Genomic DNA, 19,210 nt, shown 5'->3' on the forward strand with positions numbered 1-19,210 from the left:
TCATTTCCGGAAGAAGAAAAAGTCTCGCTCCGGAGTCCGGATGACGTACTTCCGAGTGCGGTGTGTCGTTGCTAGGCGGCGGGAGTTTTGAATCCATTTGAGGCGACCATAGTGAGTTTTTAATTAGGCCCGCCAGGCAGGTAGGCAGGTAGGCCTCATGAATTTCTCCCCCGTGAGGGACAGATAGAGCCCGGGCTGGCCAGTCCGATCGTCTCAGCAGCTTTAAAAGGAGACACAGAAACCAAAGCGAAGTGGTGGTGGGAACAGCTTACGTTCATTCGCCACACAATTCCCGAAAATAATTTCCAGGCTCCCTGGTTTCGCTCTATTTTCACAATTCTTAAAGAGTGTCGCCAGGTTCCTTGCTGCCTTTTCCTTAAATGAGGTGCTTAAACTAGGAATTTAAATAAGTATAAAATATAATGAGAAACCTCCAGGCTTCCGAACGTGTTGATTTCTGAATTGAACTGTAATGCCGGTTATTTTCAACAATTAATTCTTCTGGCTAAGGGTGGTGGGGATTATAATGCAGTGCATTAGGGTGGCAATGGGGAAATGGACCGATATGGTTATACTGGTGTTGATGTTTAAAAAAAGACTAGGCACCGACTGAGTTAGGTAGTAAATCATGTAAAGCAACCTAGCTGTTTAAATCATGGGTTTGTTTTTTTCTGAAAATGATTAATTTTCTTCCAGAATTTAACGTTTCATCATTGAAATTCATTAAGCCATTCTTTCTGTTAAAATTCTGCAGGAACCTGGGGAAGTTGTCCCCCTTCTAGAACCAGAGAAGAAAATCTTGTGGGATTATTATTTTGGCTTTTTTAAAAAGGAATTGAAAGTAAAAAATGGACAAAATTGCCATTTCCTTTTCAAATGGTAAGTTAACAGGCAAGTACTCTGTTCTAGTTAAAAATGTTTAAAGGAAGTGAGATAGACACCCTTACAGTATTCACTGGCTTTTCTATAAAGTGCTGCTTATCAGAATGGAAGATCGAACTAATGCTGTAGTCTGGTAATTTATACTGAACAATTAAAAAGCCAATGTAGCTGATTCTTTACTCTGATTAGCTGAAGAAATTCTGAAGATTTGGGCAATTGTCTAATTATAATTATGTCTTAAATTAATACACTGCCTGTCTAACATCTAGAATTATAACTTGCTTTAAATCCCAAACAGACATAAAAAGCATGTTTACATACAAACATCAATACAAGAAACAAATAAGTTCAATATTTTTAATGTACTTTATAAAAGATATTTTCATTTATAAAATATTCATCCACTTACTGCTTTGACTTGTGCACTACTTTAGAAGTTTTCAGAAAATTTAAATATATTTAAATTATATATAATTATAAATATATACGTAATTACATGTAATATACTTGATACAGTGAATCAATTCCATAAAGGCAGTTAAATAAATTTTATAAAATCTTCATGAGAAGAAGATAATTTTGCCTGTCACCTGAGAGATCACAAGAAGACTACCATGTTAATATTTTTAGCAAGAAATCACATGTGAGCATCATTACAGAAAAAGCCCTTTATGGAGTGAAGTACCATTGAAGATTGTCATAATACTTTCTATTCCTAATATTGGATGGCCTAGAACCTAAATTAAATTGTTAAGGAAACTCATGAAAGTTATATATCCTATTTTCCTCTTACAGTGACTGGAAAGCTTATTCAGCAGGGTCACTCCTCTTATATAATGGAATTAAGCTGAAGGCATAATAGTGTATATTGTATAGGATGGTGGTATAAAGAAAAGTAGTTCTGTAGTTAGCTTACGAATCAAGTTTTGATTTGCCATGGTTCTCTCCTTCAGAAGCATGTTCTGTTCCCCAAGCTTTCTAGAGAACATTTGAATATTTGTCTGGAATGATATAGGGCTTCTGTCCGAGCAGGGGGTTGGACTAGAAGATCTCCAAGGTCCCTTCAAACTTTGCTGTTACATTATTCTGAAGCCAATAGCAGGAAGATGAAAAGATAGGAAACTTTTCTTCTGTGAACCATTCTTAGGCTTATTGTAGGCTTGAAGCCAAAGTATGGAATGGTGCCTTTAATCTTACTAAAAGTCCCTCCTGGGGAGATGTCTTGGAGCCTCTGTTTATAATCAGCAAATAAGAATATATATATGGAAGATTTCTCCTAAATTTAGGTATTTGACCCAAGGTTTTCCTCTTGCAAGTGTATTCATTATTGCACACTAGATTGAGTGTTGTGAAGAGTAAAGTGGTTATTGTAAGAATATGTCTTGGAACAGATTTTGCATTTCAGATCACTATATTGACAATGTTCAAAACTCTCTCCATTGTATTCTTTATGGTTTGGCTGATTATCTTGTAGTTCTCAGATAATTAGCAACTCCTGCACACAAATAACACACACTTGAATCTAGAAAATTTTCAAGAAGTAATTTCTTGAATTAATTGAAAATAGTAGATTTCTGACTACAAGTGTATGTGTTTATTTGTTCAGTTTCTATAGCATCCATTTCAATTAATGACTCTAGGCCACTTTATTTCTGTTTGTGAAGATGATTGGGTATGATTCTTATATTAAAGTTTTGTTTGTTTTCTTTGCCTGCACATATTCTTTGCAGGTACATTATCTCATTTGGAAAGGTTGGAGGCTTCTGCCCACAATGTAGCACTGAAACAAGAGAAAATAAGGGAACATGAGGAGAAGATATTGAAGATGAAAATGAAGATCCAGGAGCTGAGAAACCAAAGAGATGAGTTGAAAACCAAACTAAATGTTTGTCAATCACAGGTGAGTGTGAGTATATGTTGACATAAAGACAGCATAGGCTGGATTCTTGTTTAAGGGCTGGCAGAATATAAATCATGAAGCTGAATTACTAAGCAAAGTTTTGCCTAAAAGGATAAAATTATATAACTTGAACTTTAACAGAAGTCAAAACAGCTTTTAAATGATATAAAGCTCCAAGGAAAATGAGCACATATTAAACAATTTTCTAAACATTTCTAGTCTGATAATTCAGTTCCAATAAAGGAGAATATTTGATAATTCAGTTATATTAATCCAATTCTGTAAAAGAGGTGGGTGTAGGTATTGTTTCTATAAATGCCTTATTTCTTGAGGCATTGTGATTTCTGTTTCTGACTTGAAATTCTTATATTGTGTTAATGTGGTATCCTTATTTATCAGTAATTGTATTTTGCTTAATTAACTATATTTCTCATTTTTCATAGTACATTGAACTACAGTATAAATAAGCCATGTGGTCTGGGTTGTGTGGCACACTAGGGGGAAATTGGGGTAGCTAGTAACTGAATCAGTGTGTAATAATGTGTAGGCTTTGTGCTATATTCTCTAAATTCATTGCCCATTAATGCATAATACATTTGTTGCCATTGGTGGATATCTCCTTGTAATTATAATTAAAAATGTACCTTATGATAAATCCTGGGAAATCAGATAATTGGACAAAAAGTTGTCCATTGGTTACATTAATCAAATAAAATGGAAATTACACTGCAACTCTCTTTTTTTAGACAAGGAAAACATGTGTTATCCTTTTGAGCAATGAATTACAATTAATTTACTTGTATAATTGTCATGTAGTGTATGAATTTGTACTTGGCTTAGGAAAAGTTGTACAGAACATTTTTTTACTGTCACACAGCCTGTCAAATATTGGAAGGAACATGGTTCTGAACACATTTTCCTTAAAACTTCCTTTTAGTAGAAGTAATGGGTGTTTCTGGGCAATATAGATTTAACAAGCTGTAATCATTGAGCTGTAACTCTCCTGTTCTTTTGTAGTCCACTCCAGGCAAAGATGCTATGAAAAACAGTTTGCCAGTTTCTAAGGCTACAGCGAAAAGCCAACAGGCCATCTTACAGCGGAAGATAGAGAATGCCAAGGGTCTGCTAGAACTTTTTCGTCTGACAGGTACTTTTGTCACATGTTGATAAGATTCTGTTCTTAGGCTAGTCAGTGGCCTGACTAGACTGGGAAGTTGAAAATCATTCTGAAGAACAAAGTGGCAAGCCACTTGTACAACATTGTTAAGAAAACTGTTTATGTAGACACCAGGAGTCATGCTGAACTTGAGTGGGGATTTACATTTTATTTAGCAGTAGACAATATTAGCTTATCAACCCAGCTTTGAAATTCTGATCATTCTTTCTAGGCCTAAGTGGAAAATTGACAGAGCAAGGAGTCTCCTTTTGCATCAGCACTGCCTTTGAAGGAACTTACCTAGATTCCTATTATTTAGACATCCTTATACAGCAGCCACTCCGGATTCAACACCATTCAATCCCAGTTTTCATACCACTGGAGCAAATAGCTCATGAGCATTTGCAGAAAGATATCAAGTGCTTCCTGTCCGTACTTTCAGATCATCTGAATGCTTATGCTAGAAGGAAATTCCAGGTAGATCAGTTACAGGTAAGGGGGGAAATGGTGTCCTTCTGAACATGTGTGATGCAAGAAACATTTTTGCTAATAGCACTGATTTATCTTTTCTCAAAGGAAGTTTCATGGAGGGTGCTGGACTGTGTGTAGCTAATACAGTCTTGGAGTTATTCTGCCATGTGGTTACGGCTGCCTCACTTTTAGTCAGCAAGTAGTAATGACCATATTTTAAACTGGACAAGGGCAGAAGACCCAAGCAAATAATTTGGATTAATTTGAACCAGTGATTTTCTAAATATAAAGGGGTCAATTGAAATAACTGAAATAAGGATTCTTATCTAATCATATATTGATGAATTATGAAGTTAGAATCTTGAACAATTATAAATTTGCTCTCATTTAAAACTAACAAATTAGTAGCATAAATATTCTATTAAAAGGTCTGCATAAAAAAGATATACAACAATAACTTGTTTCATAGCATTAGAAAAAGTAGTAATCTATCTGATCAATATTAGAAGTGGCATCACATGAATACTGTTTGGCATTTTGGGAACTGTCTTAGTGAATTTTGCAAAATTCAGTTTTAATCTCCTGTTATTTAGCATTCTCTAAAGACCTAAAGAAAATAATGTATGAAGTTAAAGTTACCACTATGTCAAAATAACCCTGCTTTGTCCTGAGAACCTCTGTTACAAAAGGCTGGTTGTAGTAGAACACCTAAAACTGTTTCTGGACAGAGCTGTGACTCAGCTAATAAACAAGCTGCATCCATTCCAGAAAGAAATGACTTTATTTCAGTGATGTTAGTTCTGGTAATCTCAATATTGAATTGCTGCAGAATTCTTTTGGGGGGTAATTGAAGAGGGTCTGGAAGCTGCAAATAACCCAAAATGTGATAATACTATGGGTCAACAATAGTGTTTTCTGGAGGTTTCATATCCTATCATATTGAAGCAGTTGATTGTTGGTTGCTCTTGAGAGTCAATTGCAAGTTCTACGTGACATTTGCATAGCTTTGGTCCAGATTACTTATAGGGGCGCCTATAACTATAGTTTGTCTTGCCATCTTAGTTCTTCAATAATAAAAATAACAGTGCATCTGTTTGAATATGGGAATGAGATGACATCTGGAATTGTCACTACAAATATGCAACTGCATACTCAATGGATCATCTTCAAGCACTGTTTATTTAAGAGCGTTTTGAAAAAATCCAGGCTACCATATGCATCATTAATGCAAGAGAGAGAGAGAGTAAGATATATTTTAAGTTCCCTTAGTTGCATTTTTATCTCAGCCCTTTAAATAGGAAGCTGGTAGGTCAAGATTTTTAGTGAGAAATTGTTTAACTATCATAAATTTATAGCCCCATTTGGAAGGAGATAGAATCATTTTCTTTTGGATTGATTCAATGGACATTACTATAGCTAATAATTTAAAATAAAATTTAAAATGGAAAAAATAATTTTAAAATTAATAAAATAATTTAAACTGTAAAAGCTACTATTATGGCCTATCTAAACGGCCGCATCAAGTGTAACACAGGTGTCAAACTCACCACGTCACATTGCCGTCACGTGACGTTTCTCAATGTTTTCCCATTTGCAGAGCTGGGGTTGGCATGGCCTGTGCGTGATGCATCTGGCCCGCAGGCCGCCTGTTTGACACCCCTGAATTATAGCATAGATAAAAGACTTTTAGTTACTTCTTCTGGTGTCAGATTTATTTTTCTCTTTGTATATCTTAGTTTTCAGTTATATACAGGAAAAGACAAATCTGTTTAATCTTATTTTTATACCTACAGTTTATTTTGTTCCAGTTCTACATCAATTTGCACTTTTACAAAATTGTCTAAACCTATCTGCCTTTTTCTTTGCAACAGCATATAGGTAGTCCTTGACTTATGACCACAATTGAGCCCAAAATTTCCATTGCTAAGCAAGATAGTTGTTAACAATCTTTCTTGCCACAGCTGTTAAGTGAATCACTGCCTTTGTTAAGTTCTTAACATGGCTGTTAAGTGGATCCGGCTTCCTCATTGACTTGGCTTCTCAGGTCGCAAAAAGGGACCACATGATCCCAGGACACTGCAACCATCATGCCAAGTATCCAAATTTTGATCACATGACCACGAGGATGCTGCAATGGCCATAAGTGTGAAAACTGTTCATGTCAATTTTTTCAATGCCATTGTAATTTTGAATGGTCACTAAACAAATGATTGCAAGTCGAGGACTACCAGTATTTTGAAGCAGATGCCTTTTTGCAAGTATAGAATTCTTTTTCATCAATATATAGTTCTGTATATACTTCTATATATCCATTTTGCATCCGTTTTGACCAGATAACTGGCTTTTCTATTTGTTATTGATGTAAACATTGAGCAATAACTAACATGGGAAGCTAAGGATTCATTCATTTTTTAAAGCAACTAGACTTTGATGATGATGAGAGGCTTACACAGGGTTAAAACATCAAAATACAAACTAACATATCAATAAAAACATTGCACTGGGGACAGTTAACCCCAAGCATATACTTGGGACAGATTCATGCAACAGTCTGGTCCAGTACCTTATAAACAAAAACAGTCTTTGGGGCATTATGAAAGACTTGACAGCATCCTGGTTCTAACTGCTTCCCATAAGAAACAGCTTTGCCCTTGACATGGCCAACTACAACTGCCGCTGAATCTGGTCACCAATATTTAAAATGTAGTGCACTAGCTTTGTACAAACCTTATGAAAATCATATTGTCCAGCCTCCCAGAGTTGTGGGTGCTCCGTTGCTGGAGATTTTCAAGAAAAGGCAGGGGGAAATCATTTGTCTGGGATGGTATAAGTTCTCTTGCCTTCAGCAAGAGATTGGACTAGAAGACATTCAAGGTCCTTTCCAGCCCTGTGAGTCTCTGCTTTATGTAAATTTTTGAGCAGCAGTTATGTAAACTGGCCACTGGGTGGACTTCAGCATAGCAGTATCTTTGTCTAGACACTAAAATACACTGCTCAAAAAAATAAAGGGAACACAAAAATAAGACATCCTAGATCTGAATGAATGAAATATTCTTATTAAATACTTTGTTCATTACATAGTTGAATGTGCTGACAACAAAATCACACTAAAATTATCAATGGAAATCAAATTTAGCAACCCATGGAGATCTGGATTTGGAGTTACACTCAAAATTAAGTGGAAAAAAACACTACAGACTGATCCAACTTTGATGTAATGTCTTTAAAAGAAGTCAAAATGAGGCTCAGTAATGTGTGTGGCCTCCACGTGCCTGTATGGCCTCCCTATGCCTGGGCATGCTCCTGATGAGGTGGTGGATGGTCTCCTGAGGGATCTCCCACACCTGGACTAATGCATCCCCCAACTCCTGGGCAGTCTGTGGTTCAACGTGGCGGTGGTGGATGGAGCGAGACATGATGTCCCAGATGTGCTCAATTGAATTCAGGTCTGGGGAACGGGTGGGCCAGTCCACAGCATCAATGCCTTCATCTTGCAGGAACTGCTGACACATTCCAGCCACATGAGGTCTAGCATTGTCTTGCATTAGGAGGAACTCAGGGCCAACCGCACCAGCATATGGTCTCACAAGGGGTCTGAGGATCTCATCTCGGCACCTAATGGCAGTCAGGCTACCTCTGGTGAGCACATGGAGGGCTGTGCGGCCCCCTAAAGAAATGCCACCCCACACCATTACTGACCCACTGCCAAACCAGTCATGCTGGAGGATGTTGCAGGCAGCAGAACGTTCTCCACGGCGTCTCCAGACCCTGTCATATCTGTCACATGTGCTCAGTGTGAACCTGCTTTCATCTGTGAAGAGCACAGGGCGCCAGTGGCAAATTTGCCAATCTTGTTCTCTGGCAAATGTCAAACGTCCTGCACAGTGTCGGGCTGTAAGCACCACCCCCACCTGTGGACGTCGGGCCCTCATACCACCCTCATGGAGTTTGTTTCTGACCATTTGAGCAGCCACATGCACATTTGTGGCCTGCTGGAGGTCATTTTGCAGGGCTCTGGCAGTGCTCCTCCTGTCCCTCCTTGCACAAAGGCGGAGGTAGCGGTCCTGATGCTGGGTTGTTGCCCTCCTATGGCCTCCTCCACGTCTCCTGATGTATTGGCCTGTCTCCTGGTAGCGCCTCCATGCTCTGGACACTACACTGACAGACACAGCAAAGCTTCTTGCCATAGCTCGCATTGATGTGCCATCCTGGATGAGCTGCCCTACCTGAGCCACTTGTGTGGTTGTAGACTCCGTCTCATGCTACCACTAGAGTGAAAGCACCGCCAGCATTCAAAAGTGACCAAACCATCAGCCAGAAAGCATAGGAACTGAGAAGTGGTCTGTGGTTACCACCTGCAGAACCACTCCTTTATTGGGGATGTCTTGCTAACTGCCTCTGCTTTCCACCTGTTGTCTATTCCATTTGCACAACAGCATGTGAAATTGATTGTCAATCAGTGTTGCTACCTAAGTGGACAGTTCAATTTCACAGAAGTGTGATTGACTTGGAGTTACATTGTGTTGTTTAAGTGTTCCCTTTATTTTTTTGAGCAGTGTAGTAGTTATAATTTAATCCTTGCAACAACAAAAAGGATGAATAGTATACTAGATTAGATTCACATGGTTTTTAGTATGGGTGTTTCTTTTTTTTTTTAAAGTGCCTTCTGCCACAATTAGGCCAAAAGATGAGAGAACATTATTCTTCTGACATTTGATGTGTTTCTATTTGTATTTCAAATTGCACGTTAAAGTGAAGATGATAGTCAAGGGAAAGCAAATCTTACATGAAATACAATAAACATAAAAATGCAGTAATGTAGCAAGATGCAGTGAAAATGGTGCTTGTATTTTAAGATATTTTGGCTGAAAAACTATATCCTTAGCATATCTATTAGATGTGCATTTCTAACTATTCTAGCAAAATGAGGTGGCTATAGAAATGAGAATACCAAAGGGACAGGTTGAGCAGCTTTTGAGAAGGAATGGAAAGATGAAAATCTAGGAATGACACAAAAACCGAAATGGGAAACCCCTTCCAAAGCAAAAAAATTCAGGAGATCTGCAGTGCAAACTTCAAGAAGGTTTGCAAATGTTGCTTATTGATGAAAACCTAAGAAAGTGAGTGAGAGAGAGAGTTGGGGGGGGGAGAGAGAGAGAAGTAATAGGAGTACAAATGTATATACTTATCCTGGTCTTCTGGCTTGTAAACTTCTCTCGAAAGATGATAGAGAGAAAGAGGAAAAGAGGTTTTTGTTCAAATGACCAGCATCGTGAGAACTTCTGGGAGAACTTCTACTGATAAAAGAGAATATTTGTAGGGTTAAACTGTGAGTTCCTTGGTGCTCTCTAAGCTTGATGGGGTTTTTTGCAGATGTTTCATTACCAAACTAGCTAACATCAGTCAACACCAAACTCAACAGAGCACCAAGGACCCCACAGAATTTGTTCTGATCGTGCCAAATCTTAAGAGATTTTAATCTTTTTTCTAGTAAAATCACTGCATTAAAAAAAAAATTTAAATCCTTTGTAGTGTGACTTAATGCTTTTTCTTCTTCAAAGCCTGAGAAGATGAGGAAAATAAAGTTGATTCTTGTGATCAGAAACAGGTTGTCCAAGTGATTATCCTAAACGAAAGGCTAAAAAAGTTTTGATTTGGCAACATCAGAATGTGATAGATTTTAATCTTGGAATTACAGGGTTATAAGACACAAAATTTATTCTGTTTCTTTCAAGTTCAACATCAGAAAAAAATTAAAAATACACGTAAAGAAGTTATGCCTATGTAATTTATATATGTACAGTAAGTACATAAGTAAAGTACAGTAAGTAAACCCCAAAGGTTTTCATATTTTTTCGCTGCGAAACTTTTTTTTAATCCACTTGCTAAAAAAAAGGTGGGGCTTCTGAATGAGGGGTTGTAAGTCTCATCCTTTTCACTGAACCTTAGTAATCAAGGGGGAATAGTAATACAAGTGTCATATGGAAACTTTTTGGAAGTTTGGAAACTTTTTCTTTTCCCTCTCCCCACCCCACCTTCTGGGTCTCTTTCCATTAATTCCTTGCTGCCTTCCCCACTTCCCATACATACAGAATAACAGAGTTGAAAGGAAACTTGGAGGTCCTCCTGCTTAGGCAGGAAACCCTACACCACTTCAGACAAATGGTTATCTAATCTCTTCTTTAAAACTTCCGGTGTTGGAGCATTTACAACTTCTGGAGGCACTTTACATCATTTCCACAATGATATTCAATGCAGACAAAACCATTTCCCTCATTCCCACATCACCCATGTTGGTAACCACTATAGCTTGCGCCAATGCATAATGTCTGTAGTCTTACAAAAAGTAGTGTTTAGATACAGATATGCTGTAGAACCAACTGAAAGTGATTGCAGAAGTTTATATCCATCCTTTAGTTTGAAAAATTCCTTGGCTAGGTTTCAGTAATGAAGAAGCATCCCTGCCTTTGTCAAATTGGAACAGAGGCTCTCCTTTTAATCCTAATTTTAACAAACTATGTGAGAGCTTCCTAACTACTATAACAGCAAAAGAACAAATCAAAATCAAATAATAAAGGGCTGAAGAAGCACAAATCTTAAAAATAACCAGCGTCTTAAATTGTAGTAAATTTCTTTAAAAACTTCAAACCTTTCAAACCTTTTGGGAAGCCTGGAATAGTAAAAAAAATCTGTAGTCAGTTTGGATTTAAAATAATACAAAGGTTTCAGAAAAATCTTCAGATAAATTTCAGAAGGTGTTCACACACAAGCCCCCCCCCCTTTTTTTTCCTGGTAACTATAAACTATATCTGGGAGAGCACCTGGAAAACAACCTCCAAAAATGATGTTTGGTATGAAGTGCATTATTGTCTTCCTTGCAGGAACGTTTTGCTGTTTTTCTTGAAGGATGCGTGAAAGTAAATTCTTTGTATAATCAGTTGGGATTTAACTACCGTGTCACAGAAGATGGAAGTTTTCCATTTATAGCAAAGATCATATATGGAAATCCCATGAATGCCCTCCCAACCAAGGTCACTGTTGTATGTAAAGGTGAGCAGTAATGGGTTGTATTTGATAAAGGAAGTGATTATTAAAGTGAAGAATCATTTGAGTTCACCTCAGTTCTTGGTGACAAGCATCAACCTTGTGAACTCTCAAGTTACTTCTTTCCGCTACATATTCAAAATGGACAATGATTGTGTGTGTGTGTGTGTATATATATGGGCAAGTATATATGGGCTTGTGGCAGTAAAAATAGCAAAGAATATATCCACAGATAGCCAGCTAATGCCCCCATTTCAGGAGACCAGGTCTGCTGTGAGAATTATTCTAGGTATTGGTTGGATAAAGTTGCTGGGTTTCACTCTCAGTTGGACCTCTGGCTTGGGAGATCTTATGGAGGTGCTTGAGACACATGTTAGCCCAATTACTTGGGAAGAGGTTGAACCAATCAGCAAAAGTTGACACCCTTGCCTTATCCCTTGCTGTATTTCACAGGGTTTAGTCAATACCTCATTAACTATAATTTGTACCCTTTGTGAAGCATATATTTTCAGCCATGTAATGAAATTTCCCCCCAATATCCGTAACTTCTAGAATTTTGAACAGAAATATTTGGTTCAGGTTATCAAAAGGTTTCTAAGTATATTCTTTTAGAGTTCCCATTTATAAATAAATGTCTCTATATGTCTATCAGTTCAAAACTGCCAAGAAAAATTCTTGTCCCAAATTCTTAAAAATCAGCCTGTGTGTTTTCAACAAATTTCACCCCTCAATTTTATCCTTTATATCACAAATAGAATTTCTTCTAAATTTGCAACATGTGATCTAGTCCTTTACAGTGGATATGTACTTAATTCAAAAATTACAGAGGTATTAGAGGTACTTCTTTATGGGGGTACCCAATTAGAGGTACATGTCTTGTTTCAGCATATAACTTCTTCTCTACTGAGAGGGTTCGATGACTTCAATTGAAAAAAAAATCAGCTACCACACAAAAGAATAGAACTAGAGAGAAATAAATGCAAGATTTCCATACTGCAACTTCTTGTCCTCTTTTTTTCTTCAAAAGATGCACCAGTGTCTGTGGACGAGATGGCAGCAGCTCATCTGGCTTTGTTCTATGAGAAGCCTCTTCAAGATGTCTTTATTTCTATCACAGTCTCAGCTGAAAATCTGAATCAACCTATTGCAGCCGGAACATCTTCCTAGTCTATATCTGGTGGCAAAAATGTTCTCTCTGAGTTGCTGCATTGTAAATTCCACTAAGGTAGGAAGACAAAGAGGGATCTCGCAGTAACAGAGATTGTTCTACCCAGAAAATTGATGAAGGGTTATTTAGTTTAGTTTAAAAATAAAGTACTTTAGAATGCTGAAATGCTATTAGCAACCTGAAGGATGATAGAGCATGTTCCAGTAAAAACCTGGCAGATAATATCCTTTAGCTGAGTCTTTTTTCAAGTAAATACAAGATAGATTGGTCATATTTTCATTTTTAGTTTACATATTCTAGTCTCTGAAGTATTTACTACTTTCCTATGGAAATGTAGCCCATTTCCTTTTCCCATGAAAGGGACCAGAAATTTGTCCTTGTGGCAGCATTTACGTTATAACTATCTGCTTTGCTTAGTTTTGATGTTGAAATTCTGATTCTGTAGATTTCAGTGGTAAGAAAGCAGTTTCTTGTATGTTTCATTGAATAATAGCAATAGCACTTAGACTTATATACCACTTCACAGTGCTTTACAGGCCTCTCTAAGCAGTTTACAGAGTCAGCATATGGCCCCCAATAATCTGGGTCCTCATTTTACCGACCTCAGAAGGATTGACAGCTGAGTCAACCTTGAACCAATCAGTCAGCAGAATTAGCATGCAATACTGCGTTCTAACCACTGCACCATCACAGCTCTAATTTGCTTAGAATGATTGAATGTCACCTGTGGAATAGCTGTCTAATGCAAAAGCAATTAGGCCTTTATAGGAAATATTTAATACAGGTAGTCCTCGATTTACAACAGTTCATTTAGTGACTGTCTGAAGTTACTACCTCACTGAAAAAAAGTGGCTTATGACTGTTTTTCATATTTACGACCATTATAGCATCCCCATGGCCATGTGATCAAAATTTGGATGCTTGGCAACCGCTTCATATTTATGAAAGTTGCAGTGTCCCTGGATCATGTGATCACCTTTTAGGACCTTCCGACAAGTAAAGTCCATGAGGAAAGCCAGATTCACATAAAAATCATATTACTAAGTTAATCACTGCAGTGATTCCCTTAACAACTGTGGCAAGAAAGATCTTTAAATGGGGCAAAATTCACTTACAATTGTTTCACTTAGCAACCAAAATTTTGAACTCAGGTATAGTAAGTCAAGGACTACCTGTGTAAGCTTTGTGTTTATTAAATGAATTTATTAGAATATATGTGTATATTCAAAGACAAATTACATACAGGCAGTCCTCAACTTACAACCTTTCATTCAGTGACCATTTGAAGTTACAATGGCACTCAAAAAACTGATTTATGACCATTTTTCACATTTATGACCATTGAAGCATCCCCATAATCACATGATCAAAATTCAAGCACATAGCAACTGGCATGTATTTATGACAGTTGCACTATCCCAGAATCATTTGATCACCATTTGTAACCTTCTCAGCCAGAAGGTTCTGACAAAGTCAATGGAGGAAGCCAGATTCACTTAACAACTGCAGTGATTGGCTTACAACTGGCCAAAAGGTTGTAAAAGGGGGCAAAACTCATTTAACAACTGCATTGGTTAGCAATGAAAATTTAAGGCTCTGTTGTGGTTGTATGTCCAGGACTACCTACGCATGTACAGCAAGAATTATGAAAGCAAAGTTAATTTAAATGATCATAGGGAAATAGACGGACCAGAGACTTTGAAATAAGGCCAAGGACTGCAAGATAGCCCGTTGGCTTTGCATCTTTTCCTGCCAAAGGTCCTTATTAGCATGAATAAATGATTTAATTCTGCCCACCTCATCTCACCTTATGATGACTTTTGTTCTCTAGCATGAATATCATCTATTTTAAAAAACATTGCCTTATTTAAAACTAAATATAATAGTACTCTCTGACTCTCATTCTTTAGGCTTGTCCTGCTTCAATCACAGCTCTCCTTGATTCTCTGCAAAGGAGGATAAGACAATACATTTAACTTACCTGTGTGAAATGTGAAAATATATGGAATTTTATAAATATCTGATTTAGTGGGATTATCTCTGTGGATTAAGATTTTGTATATCTGAAGACGCTGCAAGATGAACTTGGCCCTCTGGCACAGTTGTATCAGTTTTTCATTCAAAGTTCCCAAAACAGATTGCACATTAGAAAAGTGAGGAAAGCTGTTCAGTCTTGTCTTTGATATCACATTTTCACAAATTAAATACAGATTAAATTGGGAAATGATATAACATTTCCTTTATATATTCTATATTTGTACATGTTTTATTTATTATACAATACAACTTTTAAAAAAGAAGTCCTAATCTGTAATAAATGTGAAAAGCCAACAAATAATCAGGGTTTGTAGTTCTTAACGGGGCAGCCCTCCTTACCATGTAGCCCCTCCCCAGCAGAGCCTTTGCTAATTTGAGATTCATCATTAAGACACAAGTCCACAGTGTTTAACAATACAAAATTTGCTCTTTGGTTTATGTTTAAATCAGACAAAAATGGTGCATCAACAGACTAGTTATCCTCTTTTGACTTATAGTTAAATATTCCAATAGCATAATGGCACTTTTAGACATCACTCTGAAATCAGAAATCATAAGGTTATTTAGCATTCAACCCAAGCATGCAAAATTCCCCTTAGAGTAAATGACACAACTCCTTTTTCTCCCCAAAAGAAAACAAGAGACAGCAATTTTAAAATCAAACTGAATCTATTTGAGAAACTAAACAAATTACATATTTTTTATTTCAACATAATCAGATGAAGGCTTTTAATAAAACAGCCTTGGTTCAGGCTGTATAAATCTCTTCCTTTTAAAGCATCAGCAAAGATGAGGGCAGAAAAGGAAGCAAGAGCCTGAAAGAGGCACCTTACTTTCACAATTGATGCATTAAAAATATAAAGATATATGTTATCATATATATTATCATATATATAACCTTTCATATACTTGAATGATCTCTCCCTTTCCCTCTTCAAAATAGAGCATCTTGTCACAGTGAAAAAATTCCACGTGTGTTCTTTTTTCCTTTCTGTTATATGCCTCCTTTTAGGCAATTATTAACTCCATTTGAACCAAGTGAGCCAGGTATGAACTTTATGCAGTGTTCCCAGTTCATCTGCCCATTTGTAGTACCTATTCTGAACTTGCATTTACTTTTATAAAAGAAGTCTATGCAGAGCTTGGCTCAATGGAAAATCAAAACCACTGCACATTTGAACTAAAAAGATAATGCAGTCAAAGTGATCTAGCCAAGCAAGGCTGCAGTGAGAATTCTATTACCTCTGAATGTGCAAGAAGCCACGTATTTGTGCAAAAGGCAGGATTCTTCCTATTGAAACCTTTTCTACTGCCCTTTCTATACCAAGAGACAAATGCAAACTGATGGCAAGGGAGCCCCTTTACAAATAATAAATGTTCAAGAAGAAAGGAACAAGCAAAGGGGTGATTTCCTGTAAATCTATCAGTGATGTATATATCAGTCTCCCATCCAGAGCAGCAGGTGCTGAAAGCGGTTTGTCTTTGGGCATTGCAGAGGTACCTGCTTTTTTCTGCTATCTGCATGTAGAGTGTGAGAACTTCAAGAACTGTCAACCACCTGATGAGGCAAAGTCACACATGAACCATTGATAAAAGAATCTTGCTTTTCACGTCCTTTCATAAAATAGGTCAGCAAGTCACCTTTGCCTTTGACAAAAATGTGCCCTCGACGCACAAAGCGGAAGCCATACTCTTTCAAGATAAAGTGGGTTTCCTCCACCACCTAAAAAGGGTGAGAGAATACACAGATATAATCAAACCAGCTTATCAACCAAATGTTTCTTTTTAGACTGTTTTGGGTTTTAGGTCAATATTTTACACATTTTTAACTGACCCAAAAGAAATGGACCACAAAGGCTGTGCTATATTGTGGAATGAGGATATGTCGAGCCACATCAAAATGAAAATAAATGAAGAAGTAAAATTCTACAGATATCCATAAATACTACTTTATTGCCACATAAAACCAGGAAAATGTACTCTAAGAATATATGGTTCTATTAAATTATGTTTCATCACTTTAGTTACTTACCTGAAATCACTTCCTGATTTTCAGGAGGGAAGAGTATATCTTTTTTTTACTTGGGACTTTGTTAAAATGCTGCACAACTGACAGTAACACTGCCATTTTTAACAGAGGAGCTTCCTTCCTTTTTGATAGTCTTCAACTTATCTTCTGGAGAATCTTGGAGTTCCTTATCTGTTTATAGCAGTTTCTGAGGGTCAATGATGGCAGACAAGGATTTCTGGGAAGTCAGTTCCCTCACCATCATGACAATTCTTCCTTATCCCTGGGTTCCCCAACTAAGGAACTTTGCCAATATATTCTGATCACCTTCAATCAAAATGACCAGTACACTGACTGCGAATTATAATGGTTGTGTAGTCCATTATATCTGAGTGAACCCAACTGATTGTCTGCTGCTGTGTCTTAAGATCAGATTGTAGTTAAGCCACCAAGTCTGCTGGCATTCAGTGTGACTGGAATATAATTCTTTTTAAATGCCCCCAAGTCCATGATCTGATTTACATAGACTTCTGTTAATCTGCATTGAGATTAATCTGCATTGAGGTGAACTCAGAAACCATTTTAAATAAGTTTCTAGTACCTTTTCAGAACAACCTAATATATAAGAAATAATGAGATTCCATACAATGCTGCTATGCATATTGACCCTACCGTATCCATCTATGGCCACAGTTTCTAACCCTTTCTGCCCTTACTATACAGTAGTAATTAAATCTGGCTTTAATGTGGTTAGAGTCAGAAGTGTCTATAATTACAGTTAACTACCACCATTTTGAGAAACCTTCCTGTTGTTCCCATCAGAGCAGAAGAGTATCCCCACCTGTATATTTCCCATGACACCTGTGGACTCCATCCGGCTTGCCACATTCACAGTGTTCCCCCAAATATCATAGTGAGGTTTACGGGCACCAATCACCCCTGCTAGCACTGCTCCTTTATTCATTCCTGTCAGTACATTATAACAAAAAGAGAAAAGTGAGAAACAAATGCATCAAGTATTCAAAAGTACTTTTCAGTCTTCCTCAGACACAGAATAAGACCACAAGTAGGGAAAGCTAAAATCCCTGATGGATTTGAACAATGATTCAAAGAAATCAGGACACTATTTTTCGCAGTACCCAGTCAAATATCTAGACTCGGGAGCCCAAAAGTATGAGTACAGTAGCATTCTTCCTATTTCTTTGTTGTTCCTCAGATATTAGTATTTAGAAAGGGAACATCTTGGAACATTTGGCTGCTAGATTTTTCCTCTTCTTTTTCCTTTAGGACGTCCTTTAAAGCCATCTAAACTAACAACTATTATCTGGTAATAAGCCTTGTGTAAGCATTCCCTTTGCCCTGAATCGGATATTAATCTATTACAATGTTTCAGTGTAATGCGATTAGTCCCATCTTGCTCATATTCATCACATAGGATACCCCACTTACCTATTCGCAGCATGAAGTTATTGAAGGACTGATAGTTAATGTTCATCAAGGTCTCTTTCATGGCTAAGGCAAAGTCTGCAAGATCTGCCAAATGTTGCCAGCGCTCCTTTTCTGAACGATCTTCCTTCTAGGGAAGGCAAAACACCAAAAGTAAAAATAAAACAAAAAATCAGAAGAGAAACTACTTCTCAAGGTTTTTGAGCCTGGGCTGTCTTATTTTGTTCATATTTTTAATTGTTTTAATGTGTATTAGATTTTTTTGGTAAGCTGCCGAGAATCTGTTGGAATGAGCAGCCATAACAAATTCAAACAAGTCATACCTGATTATTAGGATGTGGCACCTATAACCCTTTAATTAGTTCTGAATATCAGTTCCAATTTTGGATTATTTTGGTTAGATCTGCAATGAGTTATTATTCAGCAGTTATCTAGAGCAGGATCCCAACCTTTGACGCCGCGCCGGTTCCGGCGTCGCTGGGCCGCTTTATTCTTCCGGTGACGTCATCGGTGTTCGATAGCTTGGGGGCTTCACCCGGAAAGCCTCACCAGCGCTGGCCATCTTTTACGAAATGCTTTTTACCAAAAGATGGGGCCCAGCAACCAGCGGGTAAGTCTTGTTCCTCGGCCCGGTACCGGTCCGCGGACCGGCGGTTGGGGACCCCTGATCTAGAGGATCACAGTTTCTCTACCCTTAGACTAGAGAGGCAATTAATTCCATATTAATCAAGGCACTGCAGAAAAAATTGTGCACAGGTAGTTAATTCATCCTTCAATGAGCGGATGGTTCTATTTGTATGGAAGGATGTGATAGTCTGCTCCTTCTCAAGGAGTCACTGCTGAACTCAACAGTTCTGTATAACTTTGATCCTGTCATCCATTCCATTTTGGAGAGAAAGTGGTTGGACTGCAGCTTCAGGTGGCCTTTGAAGCAGCCACCCTGTTCTGTGAGACTAGTACTGAGGTAGCATTGATTGCAGTTAATAATGATGCCTGAGATCGGGACCAGGGCAGGGAAAATGCATCCATCCTGGCCATTCTTGACTTCTTAATAGCTTTAAATACTTTAGTAATTAATCATGGCATTTGACAAGAGCA

At 37.5% G+C, this 19,210-nt stretch overlaps 2 protein-coding genes across 4 annotated transcripts in view; one reads left to right on the top strand and one right to left on the bottom strand.

The window, feature by feature from the left end:
- CENPO (centromere protein O) lies at nt 1-14,941 on the top strand. The gene is made up of 7 exons (XM_026671475.2): nt 1-111; nt 755-879; nt 2,613-2,782; nt 3,800-3,929; nt 4,171-4,430; nt 11,291-11,459; nt 12,481-14,941. The coding sequence occupies exons 2-7, from the start codon at nt 849-851 to the stop codon at nt 12,618-12,620; spliced, it is 900 nt and encodes a 299-aa protein (XP_026527260.2). The 5' UTR covers nt 1-111; nt 755-848; the 3' UTR covers nt 12,621-14,941.
- Nucleotides 14,872-19,210, bottom strand: part of ADCY3 (adenylate cyclase 3) — a 69,739-nt gene continuing 65,400 nt past the window's right edge. For all 3 annotated transcript variants that reach the window (XM_087960187.1, XM_026671514.2, XM_026671515.2), the window contains 3 exons: nt 18,116-18,242; nt 17,508-17,632; nt 14,872-16,381 (listed from right to left, as the gene is read on the bottom strand). In XM_087960187.1, coding sequence (XP_087816313.1) covers nt 16,199-16,381; nt 17,508-17,632; nt 18,116-18,242 — 435 coding nt within the window. In that variant the 3' untranslated portion in view covers nt 14,872-16,198. The remainder of the gene's footprint in view (nt 16,382-17,507; nt 17,633-18,115; nt 18,243-19,210) is intronic.

This window comes from Notechis scutatus, chromosome 1 (genome assembly GCF_049901735.1).
Source record: "Notechis scutatus isolate UNSWTSFEM ecotype Mainland chromosome 1, rNotScu1.2, whole genome shotgun sequence".
NCBI classification, from domain to species: domain Eukaryota; kingdom Metazoa; phylum Chordata; class Lepidosauria; order Squamata; family Elapidae; genus Notechis; species Notechis scutatus.

Bases quoted from the DNA above. Each gene is read 5' to 3' on its own strand.
- CENPO (XM_026671475.2), top strand. From the start codon at position 849: ATGGACAAAATTGCCATTTCCTTTTCAAATG. The intron at 3,930-4,170 runs GTACTTTTGTCA...CATTCTTTCTAG, and splicing joins AGAACTTTTTCGTCTGACAG to GCCTAAGTGGAAAATTGACA. The intron at 11,460-12,480 runs GTGAGCAGTAAT...TTTCTTCAAAAG, and splicing joins GGTCACTGTTGTATGTAAAG to ATGCACCAGTGTCTGTGGAC.